The 16,566-nt window shown below is 35.8% G+C and overlaps 2 protein-coding genes across 2 annotated transcripts; one reads left to right on the top strand and one right to left on the bottom strand.

The window, feature by feature from the left end:
* Positions 1-6,302: 6,302 nt before the first annotated feature.
* On the top strand, positions 6,303-9,247 carry LOC120206394 (la protein 1-like). The gene is made up of 10 exons (XM_039206060.1): positions 6,303-6,471; positions 6,557-6,635; positions 6,752-6,901; positions 7,022-7,164; positions 7,314-7,462; positions 7,593-7,694; positions 7,783-8,098; positions 8,314-8,461; positions 8,665-8,743; positions 8,876-9,247. Exons 1-10 carry the CDS (start codon positions 6,421-6,423, stop codon positions 8,952-8,954), a joined length of 1,296 nt encoding a protein of 431 aa, XP_039061991.1. The 5' UTR covers positions 6,303-6,420; the 3' UTR covers positions 8,955-9,247.
* A 641-nt stretch (positions 9,248-9,888) lies between these two features.
* On the bottom strand, positions 9,889-11,894 carry LOC120206360. The gene is made up of 7 exons (XM_039206038.1): positions 11,852-11,894; positions 11,313-11,770; positions 10,990-11,194; positions 10,821-10,878; positions 10,323-10,498; positions 10,023-10,057; positions 9,889-9,954 (listed from the first exon to the last, which is right to left on the bottom strand). The coding sequence occupies exons 1-7, from the start codon at positions 11,892-11,894 to the stop codon at positions 9,889-9,891; spliced, it is 1,041 nt and encodes a 346-aa protein (XP_039061969.1).
* Between the last annotated feature and the right edge of the window lie 4,672 nt (positions 11,895-16,566).

The raw sequence follows: 16,566 nt of genomic DNA, 5'->3' as shown, positions 1-16,566 counted from the left end.
CATACAATTTGCCTCCCTGGATTTGCATGAAACAATCATCTTTGATCTTATCCATGATAATCCCCGGTGAGAAAGGCCCCAGAAATGATATTTACATGCAGTCGCTAATTGCAGAGTTGAAACAATTATGGGAAGGGGTCGAAACGTACGATGTGTTGACAAATGAGAACTTTAATTTACGCGCGACTTTATTATGGACAATTAATGATTTTTTGACGTATGCAAATTTATCTGGTTGGAGTACCAAAGGTCGTTATGCTTGTCCTTGTTGTGCTGCACAAACATGTTCGAAATGGTTGGTTAATGGAAAGAAGTTATGTTATATGGGACATCGTCGATGGTTACCTGATAATCATATATTTAGATGTCAAAAGAATATGTTTGATGGTGATGAAGAGTTTCGAAATGCTCCTGAGCAAACAACTGCCTCTGAAATATTCAAAATGTTGAAAATATCAATTTTACTTATGGAAAGATGAATCAACAAAGTAGTACACGTTCAAAGAAAAAGGCAAAGCATGTCAATGAAGAGGTTGAAGTTGACGAACAAACTGATGATGAGTCTGATGAAGAGGATGATCCAAATGAGCTAGACTTATGGAAAAAGAGGAGTATATTCTTCAAGTTGCCTTATTGGAAAAAGCAGATTTTGAGACATAATCTTGATGTAATGCATATTGAGAAGAATGTTTGTGAGAATATTATCGGGACTATTCTGAATGATGCCAGAAAATCTAAAGATAATCTTAAGAGTCGACTTGACTTAGTGGAGATGGGAATTTGACATGATCTTAATCCGTAATTACATTCGAATGGAAGATATTTCTTATCGGCTTCTATTTTTTCTCTTTCGAAGAAAGAAAAAGAAGTATTTTGCACGGTGTTGAAGGATATAAAGATCCCAGATGGGTATGCATCAAACATTTCTCGATGTGTCAGTGTTAAAGATCGAAGACTTTATGGTTTAAAGTCACATGATTATCACATATTAATGCAAGATTTACTGCCAGTAGATGTTCACAGTTGCATGTCGAGTAAGGCGACGTCTTCTATCATTGAACTTTCTAATATAATGAAAGCCATCTGTGGGAAAGTTCTAATGGTTGAAGAACTTGATAAACTACAAGATCGAGTTGCCTTGACTTTATGCAACTTGGAGAAGATATTTTGTCTTCATTCTTCACAATTATGGTGCATCTGCTAATTCATCTTCCTCACGAAGCAAGAGTTGGCGGACTAGTTTTCTATCGATGGATGTACCCTATAGAGAGGTGTTAATTGAATTACACGTTTCAAATTACTACTTCTTATACCTTTTAATAAAATGTATTTACGTAGTATGTTGTTTTGTGTCTAGGTTCTTGGGCAAGTTGAAGTCTTATTATCATAATAAGCGTTATCCGGAAGGATCAATTGCTGAAGGGTATTTGGCAGAGGAATGTATGACATTTTGCTCTAGATATTTGGAAGATGTTGAAACAAGATGTAATAGACCAAATCGAAATGATGTGTTAAGTACTGATGGCTTACCTCAATATTATTTGTTTGAAAGTTATGGTCAACCATTAGGGAAAGTTGAAATTGCACACTTAGATGACACATCATGGGTACAAGCACACCGATATGTTCTTTTTCATCACGATTCAATAGATCCATTTCGCATGTAAGTCTTTCGGACCCAAGCTATATGAAATCTCTTAATCTTTTATATATATCAATTTTTAACGACATAATATACTTTATAGTGAGTTTAAAGAAGTCTTGAGATCTCGTGCATGGTCCCGAAGATTAAATCAGCGAGAGCTACATAAGTTATTCACAGAAACTTTTCATGAATGGTTAGGCCAGACGGTAAGCAACTAAATCTTATGGAATACTTATACATAATATATGTCTTGCTTTTTATATCGACATCAATGCCAATTACTTCACCATTCATGTGTAATAGGTTAGGAGTGGGAGAGAAGTTATTGAAATGTTAAATGGCTTTCTCAAGGTCCGAATAGAATAGTTAAAAGATATAATGCCTTCCTCATTAATGGGTTCAGGTTCCATACGAAATCTCGTGAAAGATTAAGGAGGACACAAAATTGTGGAGTCGTAGTTACTTCGTCAACTATAAGTTATGCTACTTCGTCAACTATATTATTATGGAAATCTTACGAACATTATTGAGTTAGATTATTATGGAAAACGAAAGGTTGTGTTGTTTTGGTGTGACTAGGTTGATGTAAACAGATGCATAAAGAGAGATAAATTCGGGTTTACAAAGGTGAATTTCTCTCGATTAATTCATACGAGTCAACGTTTGATGGATGAACCATATGTATTTTCTTCTCAAGTGAAACAAGTATTTTATTCTCATGATTCAATGGATGACGGTTGGTATATTATGTTCCGAAATACTCCCAGAGACGTGATAGACATCGGAGATGGAAGTAGAGATGAAATTGAAACAAGATTAGAATGTTTACCTCTACTACCATAAAACTTAGATGAAACTATCATAAATACAACACAATTTCAATGGGTTCGAGAGGACGTTGATGAAGATATTTATGACAACTGACATTACATAAGAATGTTGTACGAGTTTATATATTTATTTATTTATTTATAATGTTATAACCTCTAACATGTTGTCTTTCAATATATTAATTAATTAATTCGTTTTTTATTACACATGTTGGTTTATTACAGATATCATGCCGAGGTGAAAAATAACTGATTTGCGGGTTGTTCGACCTTCTGAAGACCATGAAGAAAGAAATAACAAGGAATCGAATGCACCTGAGTCTTCCGAAGTTCCTGAAACTGTTGAAGAAGAAGTAGAAATCCAAGGTAATATTCAAAACTTTATTTACTACTTTGTTCATTTTCAAAACTGACATTTAATAATTTCTTATATAGTTGAAAATGCTGGAACGCGCAAGACTCGGGAACGTACAACTTTGAAGGAATTATATCAACTTTCTCCTGGGCATCGTGTCAAAGTTTCAAGAAACGATGCCGGTCAACCTATTGGCCCAGAATCACGTCTTCTAGCAGGTTACTTAGGCATAGTTGGATGTAATGCGAATCTGTTACCGATCAATTATGAGTCATGGCGCGAAATGCCTAATAGTAACAAACATCAGGCGCTGGATTTTGTTAAGGTAATAATGTCATTATTAGTATATACTCTATAGAAATTCAATACTAACGTATACTTACGGTGCACACTTATTTGCTGTATAGGATAAATTTTCTATGGAGGTCTCTGACGATTATGTGAAGCAAGCATTAGGGAAGAGATGGAGGGACCACAAGAGCTCCTTAAAGAAGAAATACTTCAAGAATGATCTCATCCTTGAAGAGAAGCTGCAAACAGTCCCACCTGGAATGCTCAGGTACCAATAGGAAGATGCAGTCAGATTTTGGAGTTCACAAAAAGGACAGGTATGATGTATTTTTCAGAAATAATTGTAACGAATTATAAATCATCATTAATTTTGGTTGTTTGACATTGTAGGACCGATAGCATGTTGGTGTTGCTAGCAGGAAACATCAAAAGTTTACACACACGGCTGGATCAAAGAGTTTTGCTTGTATAGCTAATGAGGAGGTATTATAGATTATTGATATTGTTTTTTGTATTCCATGTACATACTAACTCATAGTAATTATATTATTATATTTTGTAGGAAAATACATCTGGTTCTAAAGTTGGTTGAATCCAACTATTCGACATGACACGTACGAAGAAGGATAGAACTCCTATGACTGCTGAAGCTGCAGAAATTATTGTATGTTTATTGAGTACATGTTTTAAATTTACCTGAATTTATTTATATTTGTAGCATGACATTTTTTATTTTAATTAATTATTCACCTTATTATTAGGAAAAATTGAAGGAGAAAAGGGCGGAGTATCAGATCACTGGTTCGAGTCACAGTATGGTTAATGATGATGACATTGAAAACCGAGCTATTAATGACGTTTTGGGTCCTGAAAGATATGGCCGGGTGCGTTGTCAAGGATCATTTGTTACTCCCACCAAATATTTCAGATCCAGTTCATCACAGTACATGTCATCACAGTCTTAATCTTCTCAATTAGAAGTTGGTCGTTTAAAATAACAGTTGGCTGAGATGGATAAACAAATGGCTAACATGAAAGCGGAAAATGAAGCAAGGGAAGCAGTGGCAACACAGAAAGAAGCAACATATCAGCAGAGATGTGAAGAATTTGAAAAACGACTCAATGATATGATGAATATGATACAGAAAACTCAACCTCAAAATCCACCATCATAGTCTCATTTATGTTATCAGCATTATGTTATTGTTACTGAACAATGTCTATTTGAACTTATATTATGTTAATGAAAATTGTTATTTATTATATTGGATTTGATGTTGCTTGTTATGGATATAGAGTTTGATGTTATTGCTGTTATGTTTGTTGGATAATTGGAACAGGTTGAAAAAATAGATTTAGGGTAATCGACAATAATTTTTTAATTGGTTAAATTCTGTGTTATTTAGCGGCGTTTGTTACAAAAAACGTCGCAATATATCATACATTTAGCGGCGTTTGTATCAAAAAATGCCGCAAAATATTAACATCTATAGCGGCATTTTTGTTACAAACGCCGTTATATACCAACCTTTAGTGGCATTTCCAAGATACAAACGCTGCTATATACTAGACCATCAGCGTCGTTTGTATCCTAAAACGCCGCTATATACCAGATCTTTATCTGCGTTTTTATCCTAAAACCGCCGCTATATACCAGATCATATTGCTGCGTTTGTAAGAAAAACGCCACTAAATGTCCAAACCTATTACGGCGTTTGTAATAAAAACGCCGCTAAATATCACAACATGTTGCGGCATTTTTAAGAAAAACGCCGCTAAATATCAGAACTTGTTGCGGCGTTTGTTCAATATATCGTTACATATTGCAGCGTTTTTGGTTCACAAACGTCGCGAACTTTAGCGACGCTATTTTCAGCCGCGTTTTTTGTGGCGTTTGTCATAACGCAGCAGGTGTTTTTTGCGGCGCTTATAAACGCCTCTATAGGTATAAAACACCGCAAAAAGACAGTTTTGTTGTAGTGTCGCTATCGCGTTTGCATTGGCGCAACACTACTCTGATAGCACTCAAACCTATTCTTTGGTGCCTCGTCCTGCTACCCAAGCTAGCAAATGGTAACCGCCACCTCTAGGATGGATTTGCATTAACATGGATGGTGCAGTCTCCTCCACAACCCACCTCAGCTTTGCAGCTTTGCTGGTGGTGTTTTACATGACTCAGATGGTGTCTGGATCCTCGGATTCCAACGAGGTCTCGGTTGTTGCTCCCTTCTTGACTCCTAATTACGTGGTATTTACATCGGCCTCCGCCTTGCTTGGAACTTGGGATTTAGGAACGTTCTCGTCCAGGCTGATTGTTTGGAAGTTATAAAGCTTACTGAAGACCCTCATTCTACTGAGCATCTTTCCTTACTAGCTCGAGCTATCGCACATCTCCGACAACGTCGTTAGGAGATGGCTTGCCGATGGATTCCACGAGAAGCCAACAAGATTGCTGACAACCTTGCAAAGTCATTCTCCTCCGGTTTAGCTGAAGTCGCCCTGCTAGAATCTGCCCCACCTTCCCTTGAAAGGTTGTTGCTCCGTGATATAGAAGGCCTATGTATATTCGATCTTAAGCTATTATTTTTAATTCAAAAAAAATTATTCTACGGTGATAATTGGATAATTTAGCACTATTTGTTTTGGGACGAAAGCCTCATTCCTTTAATGTAATAAAATATAGGGTAAATGACACCCAAACTATAAGTTTTGATTTATTTTAATACTTAAACTTTTAAATTTTTTTAAAATCATATTTAACGTTTGATTTTTGTTTCATTTTAATAATTTGTCACTAAAAAATTAACACTTAGTTCCTAAATGATCAATTTTAGCCCGTTTTAATACCTAAATTTTTAATTATTTTTAAAATTTAACGTTAAATTTTGAACGAGTACTAAAATAAAAATTAAACTATTTTAGGTATAGTTTTGAAAAGTATTAAAAGTTTAAATATTAAATTAAATAAAAATTGATAGTTTAAATACTAAATGTATAATTTACCTTAAAATATACTAATATTTTGACTTGGATGGAACGTCAATGGCAAATTTCGTGCAGACGTGGCAGGGGAGAGATCAGCCTAGGTTCCGATCGTGTCCGTTAAATCAAATTTAAAGTTATAAGTTCGAGTTTCAGAAATTAAAAAGCCCACTATTAACAATATAAACTGCCTCCCAAGTCCCAACCCTAAAGCAAAAACTAATTTCCAAAAACCCTAAAGACTCGTCACTCTTCTTTTCGTTTTCTTAGCTCGAAAATTCCTTTCATTTTGGTCTCGGACACCATACCCTGCAATAATGGCGACGCCTTCTTTAAGCGAAGATACCGCCAAGGCCGTTCTTCGTCAGGTCAATAACCCCTCCCTCTCCCCCATCTTTATCTACTTTAATTTTCCTTTTATCTTTCGATCGCTTATTATTATTATTTTTACAGGTGGAGTTCTACTTCAGTGATAGTAATATTCCAAGAGATGGCTTTCTCAGGAAGAAAATCAGCGAAAGGGATGATGGAAGTATCCTTCTCTTTTTAAAAACTATTTTACCCGTTGTTCGAATCATACTTTATTGACTTATTCTATGCTGCTTATTGCTGTTTTCTTGACTTCGATTTTTTTTATTATTAAAAAAGTGGTTAGTTTAGCATTGATTTGTTCGTTTTCAAAGATGAGAAGCCATTTGAATTTAAGGGATGTGAAAGCAGAAGATGTACCAGAGGCTACTTTGAAAGCTGTGGCTGAAACTCTAAGAACTTCCTCTTCCCTCAAGGTTTCTGAAGACGGTCAGTTTCTCCAAACTCAAAAAAAAAAAAAATCCTTTATCTGTTCTTTCTCTTCTAAGCTAAGACAGAAAAAAGTGATATATATAATTAATTAATTTTAAATTGGTTTCAATCTTTCAGGGATCAAAGTTGGCAGAGCCACTACTCTTTTACAGCCTGACGAATTAATTGAGCAATTAGACAGTCGAACGATTGCTGCATCACCATTTGAGTTTAATGTCAAGATGGAAGATGTGCAAGCCTTTTTTGGTCAATATGCTAAGGTATTTGTGCTATGGAAGTAATAGTTGTCCTATTATCTAATATCGTTTCCTAATTTTAATTACAATTTGATCATTGATGATATCTTTAGGGGTTATAAATATGTCTGTGGTTCAATGTAAATTTGATTTTCCTCTTGCTTATTTCTTAGGTTAATAGTGTGAGGTTACCTCGTCATGTAGCGAACAAAAAGTATTTTTGCGGCACTGCCTTGATTGAATTCTCAGCTGAGGAAGATGCACAAAATGTTTTGAAGCAAAACTTGGTTTTTTCTGGAGCTGAATTAGAACTGAAACCAAAGTAAACTTTACCTTTTGCTATTTGGTTTGTTGCAATTTGTTTTTCTAATTATGTTGTACGGTGAAACCAATGGTTGTGGCTGTTGTTACTATTTTTTTTTTCTGACTTGATTCTTACAATTTCTTTGCAGGAAGGATTTTGATGCTATAAGAGAGGAAGAAGCAGAGGAGTTTGAGAATAATCATCCAGTTGCTGGTTCAAATGGTGATAATCACTCCAATGCTGAAGACAAGTAATTCATTAATCACAATCTTCAACTGGCATTAGTTTTTCTGTTGACATATGTTTGTAATTAAACTCCATGTAATGATTTGTTACAGCTACCCCAAAGGATTGCTTGTTGCATTTGCATTAAAGAAAATTTCAGCTGTGGACTCTGCAGAACCAAATGGTTCTGATGAACTCGCAAAGGAAGGTGGGGCTGAAAAGAGTGAAGAGAAGACTACAATAAATGATAAGGACAATGCTGAAAAGACTTGTGATGAATATGCTGCTGATGAAACAGGCACCAAAAGTACCATTCCAAAGAATGAGGACACAGAACATAAATCCACTGTATCTTCTTTTAAAGATGATCTCAATGTTGTTTTACGTGAAGATTTGAAGGAAGCCTTCAAAAAGTTTGGCGCAGTGAAGGTATTATTGAAATTGGTTTCTCTTTTCTTGGTTGATCATTTCATTATACTATTTATTTCAAAAAGAAGTTGGTGTTATATGAACGAATAATTAAAAAAATACTAGAAGAAAGATCAAGTAACTGACCTTGTACTATACAATTGTTTCTCTTTGTTTTTATTATTTTGAGATTTCTTAATTAGTATTTCTTACCATGAATTTTATTACATGAGAAGTATGTTGACTTCAAAATTGGTGAGGATAAGGGTTACATTCGGTTTGATACACCAGAAGCAGCCCAGAAAGCTCGTGCTGCCGCTGTCCTGGCGGAAGAAGGTGGTCTGGTTGTCAAAAATTTCATTGCCGCTTTAGATCCTGTGACCGGTAAGGAAAGAATCACCTTCCATTTAGTTTTATTTAAACATTATTTCTCATTTTTGCTTCATGTTATATTAATATTGACTAACATTCATCTTGCATACGTCAGTATAATATGTTGTACTTGAGGAACTGTTAAGTGTAGGTTGAGATCAATAACCCTGATGTATAAGATTAGGAATTGATAATGAGCTGGGAAATGTTTTTAGGTGATGCCGAGAAAGAATATTGGAGTCTACTTCGTGGTGGCCAAGAAAAGTTCCGTGGAAACAAGCGCTTTCAAGGAAGGTCAGTGCGGACAAACATTTTACACCTTTGTTCTTTTGTCTGGATAAGCAATTAATTCCCTATGAAAATCCCCCCTTCAATGTTCTTTCTTCTATGTAAATTCACCGGGTAAACTGTTTTCCCTTGTATCAGGGGAGGAAAGCACTTCAGAGGTGGAAAACGAGGGTGGGGAAGAGGAAATGATTCACCAAACAAAGCTAGAAGAACTTGAGCAGGGTGAGAGCGATTGATCTATGGACGTTAGATGGATATTGAGACCATTTTTGTACCATAGCTCAAGGATTTCTTTGGGGAGGGCGAATAGGCCAAGATGGTTGTTTCTTTCTTGGTTTATGCTTGTGCTTAGCTTATATTCTGAGTCTTAAGTTAATATTTACTTATAACGTATTTTTGTAGCTGGAATGATCATAACCGTCTCATTTTCATTCTCTTCAAAAGTTCATGTTTATAATGTCCGATTCTATTGTGTTATTACTAGGCTTAATTAAAAAATAATTGTCTAAATTAAATATTTTTTTGTTAATTTTAGTTTAGTCAAATAGATGTTTAATATTTTTTTTATTATTTTAATTACTTGATTCGCCACATATGATAAAAAGTTATGTCAACCAATTAAAATGTTGGTGTTTATATCTAAAAGTAATAGTTTTGTATAAACAGAAAAACTAAGTGTTTAGTTGTACAAAAATAATTATCTAATTATATTTAAAATTTTCATAAATATTATATATTAATAAATATAAAAAATTATATTAGATATTTAATTGTATCAAAGAAGAAAGCCGAAATGTCTAATTACTCTACAATAGTTATCTAGTTATAATAAAATTATTATCACGTACAAAAATACTAGGTAGCAATAATTATAATAGAAAATTATATAAAATACTTAATTGTATCAAAGAAAAAAAATAAGGTGTTTAATTGGATTAAAAAATATCTAATTATAATAAAATATTAACATAATATATATATATATATATTAAAGTTAGGTACGATGATTAGAATTATCTTTTTAAAAATATTTAATATGTGATGTAATGATTTTTTTTTTTTTTTTGAATACAAATAATCTAGATCTTCAACTATCATGTTGTCCATCGCCGGGGGAGACTAGGCATATCAGACCAGTCCAATCGATTGCATCACGCGATTTTTGCCATTGCATCTGCAGCTTTATTCCTATCTAGTGAAACATGAGCAATCTGTACCTGTCAATTTCGAGAGAGCAACTCAACAAGATGGGGAACTATGTGAGATATCCGGTCCATGGCTTCACCTTGCAGCAGGAGAGAGATGAAGCCTCTCGGCAATCTGTTTCGACAAATATGTTCTGAAGATCCTAATCAATATTTAGGCTGTCATAAACGCCCCAAAGCTCAGCATCTAACACCGAGCATCGCTCCAGAGCCTTTGAAAAACCAAATAGCCAATTACCATTTGAATCGTGAAGAACCCCCCACAAGTGGTAGACCCCGAATTCGAGTTACGAGCACCATCAGTATTGAATTTCATCCATCCCTCCAGTGGTGGCCGTCAGTGATTTAAAGCTCGTTGTGACGCCAGTGACTCGGAGTACCACTTTGTTTTGAGGCAGACTGTTGAGCCTCCATCCAAAGCTTATGCGCCATAACAAGCACGCTTTCTCTAACTATAGTATCCAGTGCAAAAATAAATCTATTGCGCCTAATCCAAATGCTCCAAAGTAACGAGCCAAAGAATAAATCCCAATCGTTAGCATTAATCGGATAGTACCTGGAGTTTTCAATGTTAATACGAATCCAATCAAATATATTCATTTACAAAAATTCATCAAGCCGTTCTAGTTTAATGATCTTAGACCAAGCAGATCTAGCAATCACGCAATCCCTGAAAATATGAGTGGAGAGTCAGTCAGGTAGCGGTGAACTCGTTCCTCATTCGTCATCAGCCGATTCTTACATATAAGCCACAAGAGCATTCGTACTCGGGGAAGACCTTTGTGATGCTTAGCCACAGCTCCAAATCAACAACACCATACTCACCAATATGCTTAACATATGCGCTCGACGTTGTAAATCTCCGATTTACATCTCACTTCCAGCCAGGCTGATCCTCCCCTCCTAACGGTGAAGGAGGCTTAACTGCGACAATCGCTAAGATGATGGAATCCGACATACAAGAGCAAAATTGGTTCTAGTGCCATTCACCATCTGGACCAACCATATCGACCACCGAAGTAAAGGATGTATGATCCAATTGGGTACCTGCATAATGATCGATCAACGGGGCAGTGTCACCCACCCAATTATCCTTCAAGAAGTCAATCTTTATACCAGAGTCGAGAGTCCAAACAATGCCTTGTCTAACATCAGGCCAAACCACATCCAACCCCCTCCAATTTCGGGAGCAGTCGTTTCGATACAATTGACTTGGAAGCTTATCTTTCAATTTATATTTAGAATGCAAAACCTTTGCCCATAATTGATCTTTATCAATGAGCAAACGAAAACCAAGCTTCATAAGAAACGCTTTATTTTGGGCTACCATTCTTCGTAATCCAAGTCCGCCTTCTTTAGTTGGAAAACACCTGATCCCAACAAACGAGATTGACCCCTTTTGTTGTATCTGTATATCCCGAAATAAAATTTCTTGTGAGTCTCTTAATTTCCTCACACACCGCTTTTGGAATACGATTAGTTTGCATCACATAAGAAGGAATATTAATCAAAACTGATTTTGCAAGAGTAACTCTACCAGCCAGAGATAGAGTTTTTAATTTCCGACCCGCAAGCCGATCATGTACCCTTTGAACAATGTAAGCGAATGTGCCCCGGGTAACTCGCTTAAGAAGAAGAGGAACTCCTAGGTACCTTCCGAGATCTTCAACATGGGTAAATTGATAGCCATCGCTTATCTCACTACAAAGATTCAGATCCACATTACTTGAGAAACAAATATTCGTTTTTGCTTGACTCACCTGATGGCCAGAGCTATAACAAAAATCCCTAAGAACTCGTTGAATCACATCAAGTTGTTCAAGGGAAGCTTCAACAAATTAGTCATCAGCTAAGAATAAATTAGTCAAAGGTGGCTCCCCAAGAGAAATAGCAATTGGAACCCAATTACCATCCGTAACCTCCTTTCGGACTGCCTGAGCAAGACAGTCCATGCATGGTACGAAAAGATAAGGCGAAAGGGGATCCCCTTGCTAAATACCCCAAGAAGGCTTAAAATCATCCAATAAAGTGCCATTCCACTACACTTGAGTAGTACCCGTCGAAACACAATTCATTATCAGTTATCGGATGTCATTCGGACACCTCATGTCTTGGAGGGTATCATCAATGAACAACCATTCAAACCGATAGTAAACTTTCTCAAGATCGATTTTGATAACCATCCATCCCTTCCTTCCTTTCTTTTTGTGCGTCAAATAGATAACCTCTTGAAAATTAGCTGACCCTTATTCACATATGTAATGGGGTAAGGGGGAGGTAAGATAGTAGGCTTCCCCCAACGCGAGAGCAACTTCCGTGGGAGACCTCCAAATTATGAAATGCCCTCCGTGAGACTCGATCCCACGAACTCAAGGTTAAGAACCTTGTGCTCTACTAACCTCTTGAGTAATGACGATATTATCTATAATGTTGCGCTTTGGAACAAAGCTTTTTTGATTTTCTAGGACCGGTTTCGGCAAGAGAGGTTTCATGCGGTTCACAATTACCTTAGTAACCACTTTATAGGGAACTGTACAAAGACTTATCGGTCTAAATTGGGATATCGATTCTGGTACTGTGTTTTTGGGAATGAGAACGAGAATCATTTTATTCATAACCGGAGTGATCGATCTATTAGCAAAACAATCCCGAATAAGCTTACACAACTCCTTGCCTAACACATCCCAGTTTTTTTTGGAAGAAAAAAACATGAAACCCATCAATTCCCAGAGCTTTGAAAAGGTCCATACTAAAAATAGTTTGACAAAAATTATCATCGGTAACCATATCAAGAAATCTCGAGATGGAATCCTGATAACTCTAAAAAAGAGTTATCATTTAGAAGTCTTTTTACCTAGGTTAAGCTTGAACCCTAGAATTATTAGGAGCATTTTATGATTAATTTGTACATAATTTATATCATTTGCATGATGAGACTAAGTTGGTGATTGTTTCCCTAATTTTTATGTTTAATGCTGGAATTGGGTACACTGATGCTGGGGGCATTGCTTGAAGCTGCAAGTGATGTTGTGCTGTATTGCTGAGCGGTTTTGCAAAATCAGGTGACTTATCAGGTGAAGAATGGAGAACCTTCTAGAAAGTACAGTTGGAAGAGGGTAGCTTGTCAAGGCTCTAGAATCACTTAAATTATGGCGAAATACTATTGGTTCAAGGTCCACTCCCTCAACCTATAAATAAGAGTGCTCTCTCCACCATTTTATCATCAATTTTTATTCATCTCCAACATTTTTCTCCATATCTTTTAACCACGATGACATCCTAATCTATTCGTCAGGGCGTACAACAGTAGCAATAGAGTAATCGTGAGCAGCGGTGGTCGATTGGGGTTCAACTTTACTATCATGTTTCGAACTTGAGAAAGGCAAAAGCATTATTGTGATGTTGAATGTTTATTTATTGTTTTATTGAGTATCAAACATGAAGTGTTCAATTAAATGCTTGGACAATGATTTTTGTTTTGAACTATGTTTATAAGTTGTGGTTTTTATATGATGTTGATTAGAGGTAATATTATTTTATGCATGTTGTTTTGATTATTTTTAGAGATAAACTTAATTGAGATTGCATGCTAACTTTGGTAGAGCATTGGTGATTACAAGAGTGATTAATTCTTATAGAGATATAGGAAGCCAATATTATGCTTTATTAATTATGAAAATATGAATTTTTAATTAGAGTTAGAAACTATTAGGTTGTAAATTAATTATTGTGTAACTCATGAAACATAGTGCTACAATATTATCATTTTGCTAGCAACCCAGTATGACAACATCTTAGGTCCATTGGACTTATTACTCATTTGTTTGTCATAACATTCCCCTACTTTATTAATATCAATTCTCCTCTTTCTACTTTGTGTTTGTTAATCACTAACTCTAACTTCTTTGCACTTGAACTCTATTGTAATCAGTTTTGCTCCATGTGGGATTCGACATCCGTAACAATTTTGTTACCACTTTATTACTTGTTTGACAGTGTATGCTAGCACTTTGCTGTAGCATTTACACAACACCAAGTTTTTGGTGCCATTCTCGGGGAGCATCGATTTTACATTAGAGTTTATTTTATTATTTACTTATTTGTTTATCTCTTTTTGTAGTCACTTTTTTTTAGTTTCATTGGTTTATGCCCCATAGTGGATACGATTTAGAGCTTACGATATGAAGATAAAACGAACATTTCGAAGATGCCGAAGAGAAGTTTCCAGAAAACAAGCATTTATGGCTAGACAAGAGAATAATGCTCTACCTCCGCTACATCATAGAGATGATGATGTATTGTCAGTTGGCAATGGAGTTGGGCTGCAACAATTCTACAATATGAATGATCGTAACCGACCTATCCAAGAACATGTAGGGCCAACCCTTAACGATCTACATCCGAGCATTGTGAGATTAGCAATACATGCAGTAAACTTTGAGCTGAAGTCGGTTATGTTCCAGATGTTGCAGTTAATAGGGCAATATGGTGGGTCAATTACTAAAGATCCGCGTAAACACCTCCGATATTTATGAAATTGTGTGATTCATTTGTGCAACAAGGTGTTCCTGAAGAGGCATTAAAGCTAAAGCTTTTTCCTCACTATTTGCGCGAAAAAACTGGAGCTTTACTAGCATTGCTACCTCCTGGTGCCATATCATCTTAGAATAAGTTGGCGCAAAAATTCTATATGATTCAACCCACCTAACATGAATGTCAAACTATGAAAAGACCTTACTTCATATAAGTAGATGGAAGATGAAAGTTCGTACAAGACGTGGGAAAGATTTAAGGACTTGTTGCACGAGTGTTTGATGCATAGATTTCTGTATTAGACACAAATGAAAATGTTATACAATGGATTAAACAAACACACTCGTATGGTGATGGATGCTTCAGAAAATGGAGCTTTATTGGACAAGACATATAATGAAGCCTATGATATTCTAGAGAGGATATCGAGCAATGACTACCAATACCCAAATATGAGACACATGTTCGACATGCGCAATAATAGAGTAATGGAGACTGACATGTTCAATTCTATGGCCTCTCAAATTTCAGCATTGACTGATATGGTGACGAAGTTGCAAAAAAAGGGGAATTTATGAGGTAAAAGCTACAAATGGCATCTCTTGTGTTTATTGTTGAGATAGTCACAATTTTGAAGAATTCCCTCAAAACTCCGAGTCCATCTTCTATGTGAGAAATTACAATAGAAATGACAAATATGGCATCACCTATAATGCTAACTTTCAATACCATTCTAACATGTCTTGGAGGAGCCAGAATGTTGCCAATCCTCAACTGCAACATTACAATCAGCAGCAAGCGATACCACAGCCTCAAGTATAGTATCATGCTACATAGTCCCATCAAAGGTAAAACTTTCAAGGCCAATCTTTAACATAAACTACTAATCTATCATCTCTCGAAGCTTTAATGAATGAGTACATGAAAAGTAAATCAGCTTCACTAAGGGCTTTAGAAAATCAAGTAGGCCAAATGGAAAATGCTCTGAGAAATAGATTGCAAGGAACGCTACCCAGTAATACTGAAAATCCCAAGCAGTAAGGAAAAACTTAATGTAATAAGCAGTGCAAAGCATTACTACTCTAAGTGGCATCCATATTGGGAAGCATGTTGAGGAGCCCAAGAAGAAAGATGAAGGCGCTACCAAGCATGACAAGGGCAAGATTAAGGAATTTGATATAGAGACAAATAAGGGGAATGCCACAGCGAGAAAAACATGATAACTTATTTTTTTAGTTCTATTGATCTTGATCATGTTTAATGTCTCTGTAATGCTCCTAACCCTTGATTTAGGTTTGGGGTGTTACATTTAATGGTAATAAGAGCTTTTGGTTGAGTCTAGAACTAAATCGAGTCTCATGTATCATATAGGATTACATTGAGCCACTTAGGAGTTGTATTTAAGCATACTTGTATTCTTACCTAACCTAAAATTTTCCTTTTATTCTATCATAGAATGTCAGAAACAAGAATAGCTAGGGAAAGTGGAAGTCTTGTGGGATTCTTAAATGAAAGAGATAGTGTAGGGATAGATCGAAATCCTACACAACAGGCTCAACAACGAGCCCAAGGTCTTGATCAACGGGGAAATCCTACTGTAAATCGAATCAAACAAGAATATCTCCTTAGCATGAAGGAGATATTCGATCAACTTATAGTCAACCTTAGATGTGATCATCCTGTTACTTCCCTGTTGTACCTAACAAAGCCCCTATTGACAAGTTGGCCCAACACCGGGCATATACTTTATATTGGGATTTGAAGAGGCTCAATTGAACAATCGAAAATGTGCAAAGGGAGTTAATTGACAATATTTAGGTTAGGGAGTAAGAAGAGCAAAAGATAGAGAAATTTGACACAATGATTTGTAGTGGTTCGACTTATCAACCAAGTCTACCTCCAATACCTTAGCTCATCACTAAGGATTTTCTAACAAATTCACTAATTTTTTCTTTCTTTTTAAAGGATCAAAAGATAACCTTTACACTCCCTATGTTTTTCACTTGGCTAAGATAGAGCAACCCCTTTACAAAAAATGATAAAAGAAGTAAACAAATAAACCACTACAAGGTAAGTGTTTACAAAATTTAG

The sequence above is a fragment of the Hibiscus syriacus genome, unplaced genomic scaffold (assembly GCF_006381635.1).
Source record: "Hibiscus syriacus cultivar Baekdansim isolate YM2019G1 unplaced genomic scaffold, ASM638163v2 tig00013738_pilon, whole genome shotgun sequence".
In the NCBI taxonomy this organism is placed as follows: Eukaryota; Viridiplantae; Streptophyta; class Magnoliopsida; order Malvales; family Malvaceae; genus Hibiscus; species Hibiscus syriacus.
This window is presented reverse-complemented; position numbering and strand designations above follow the sequence as displayed.

What these genes read in the sequence shown, in the direction of transcription:
- LOC120206360 (XM_039206038.1), bottom strand. Translation starts at nt 11,894, where the DNA reads ATGGACTGTCTTGCTCAGGCAGTCCGAAAGGAGGTTACGGATG. An exon ending in GAGGATCAGCCTGGCTGGAA is followed by an intron (nt 10,499 to 10,820) that starts GTGAGATGTAAA and finishes TGAAAACTCCAG; the next exon opens with GTACTATCCGATTAATGCTA. An exon ending in CATCTCTCTCCTGCTGCAAG is followed by an intron (nt 9,955 to 10,022) that starts GTGAAGCCATGG and finishes CGAAATTGACAG; the next exon opens with GTACAGATTGCTCATGTTTC.
- LOC120206394 (XM_039206060.1), top strand. Translation starts at nt 6,421, where the DNA reads ATGGCGACGCCTTCTTTAAGCGAAGATACCGCCAAGGCCGTTCTTCGT. An exon ending in CACTCCAATGCTGAAGACAA is followed by an intron (nt 7,695 to 7,782) that starts GTAATTCATTAA and finishes GATTTGTTACAG; the next exon opens with CTACCCCAAAGGATTGCTTG. An exon ending in AAAAGTTTGGCGCAGTGAAG is followed by an intron (nt 8,099 to 8,313) that starts GTATTATTGAAA and finishes TTACATGAGAAG; the next exon opens with TATGTTGACTTCAAAATTGG.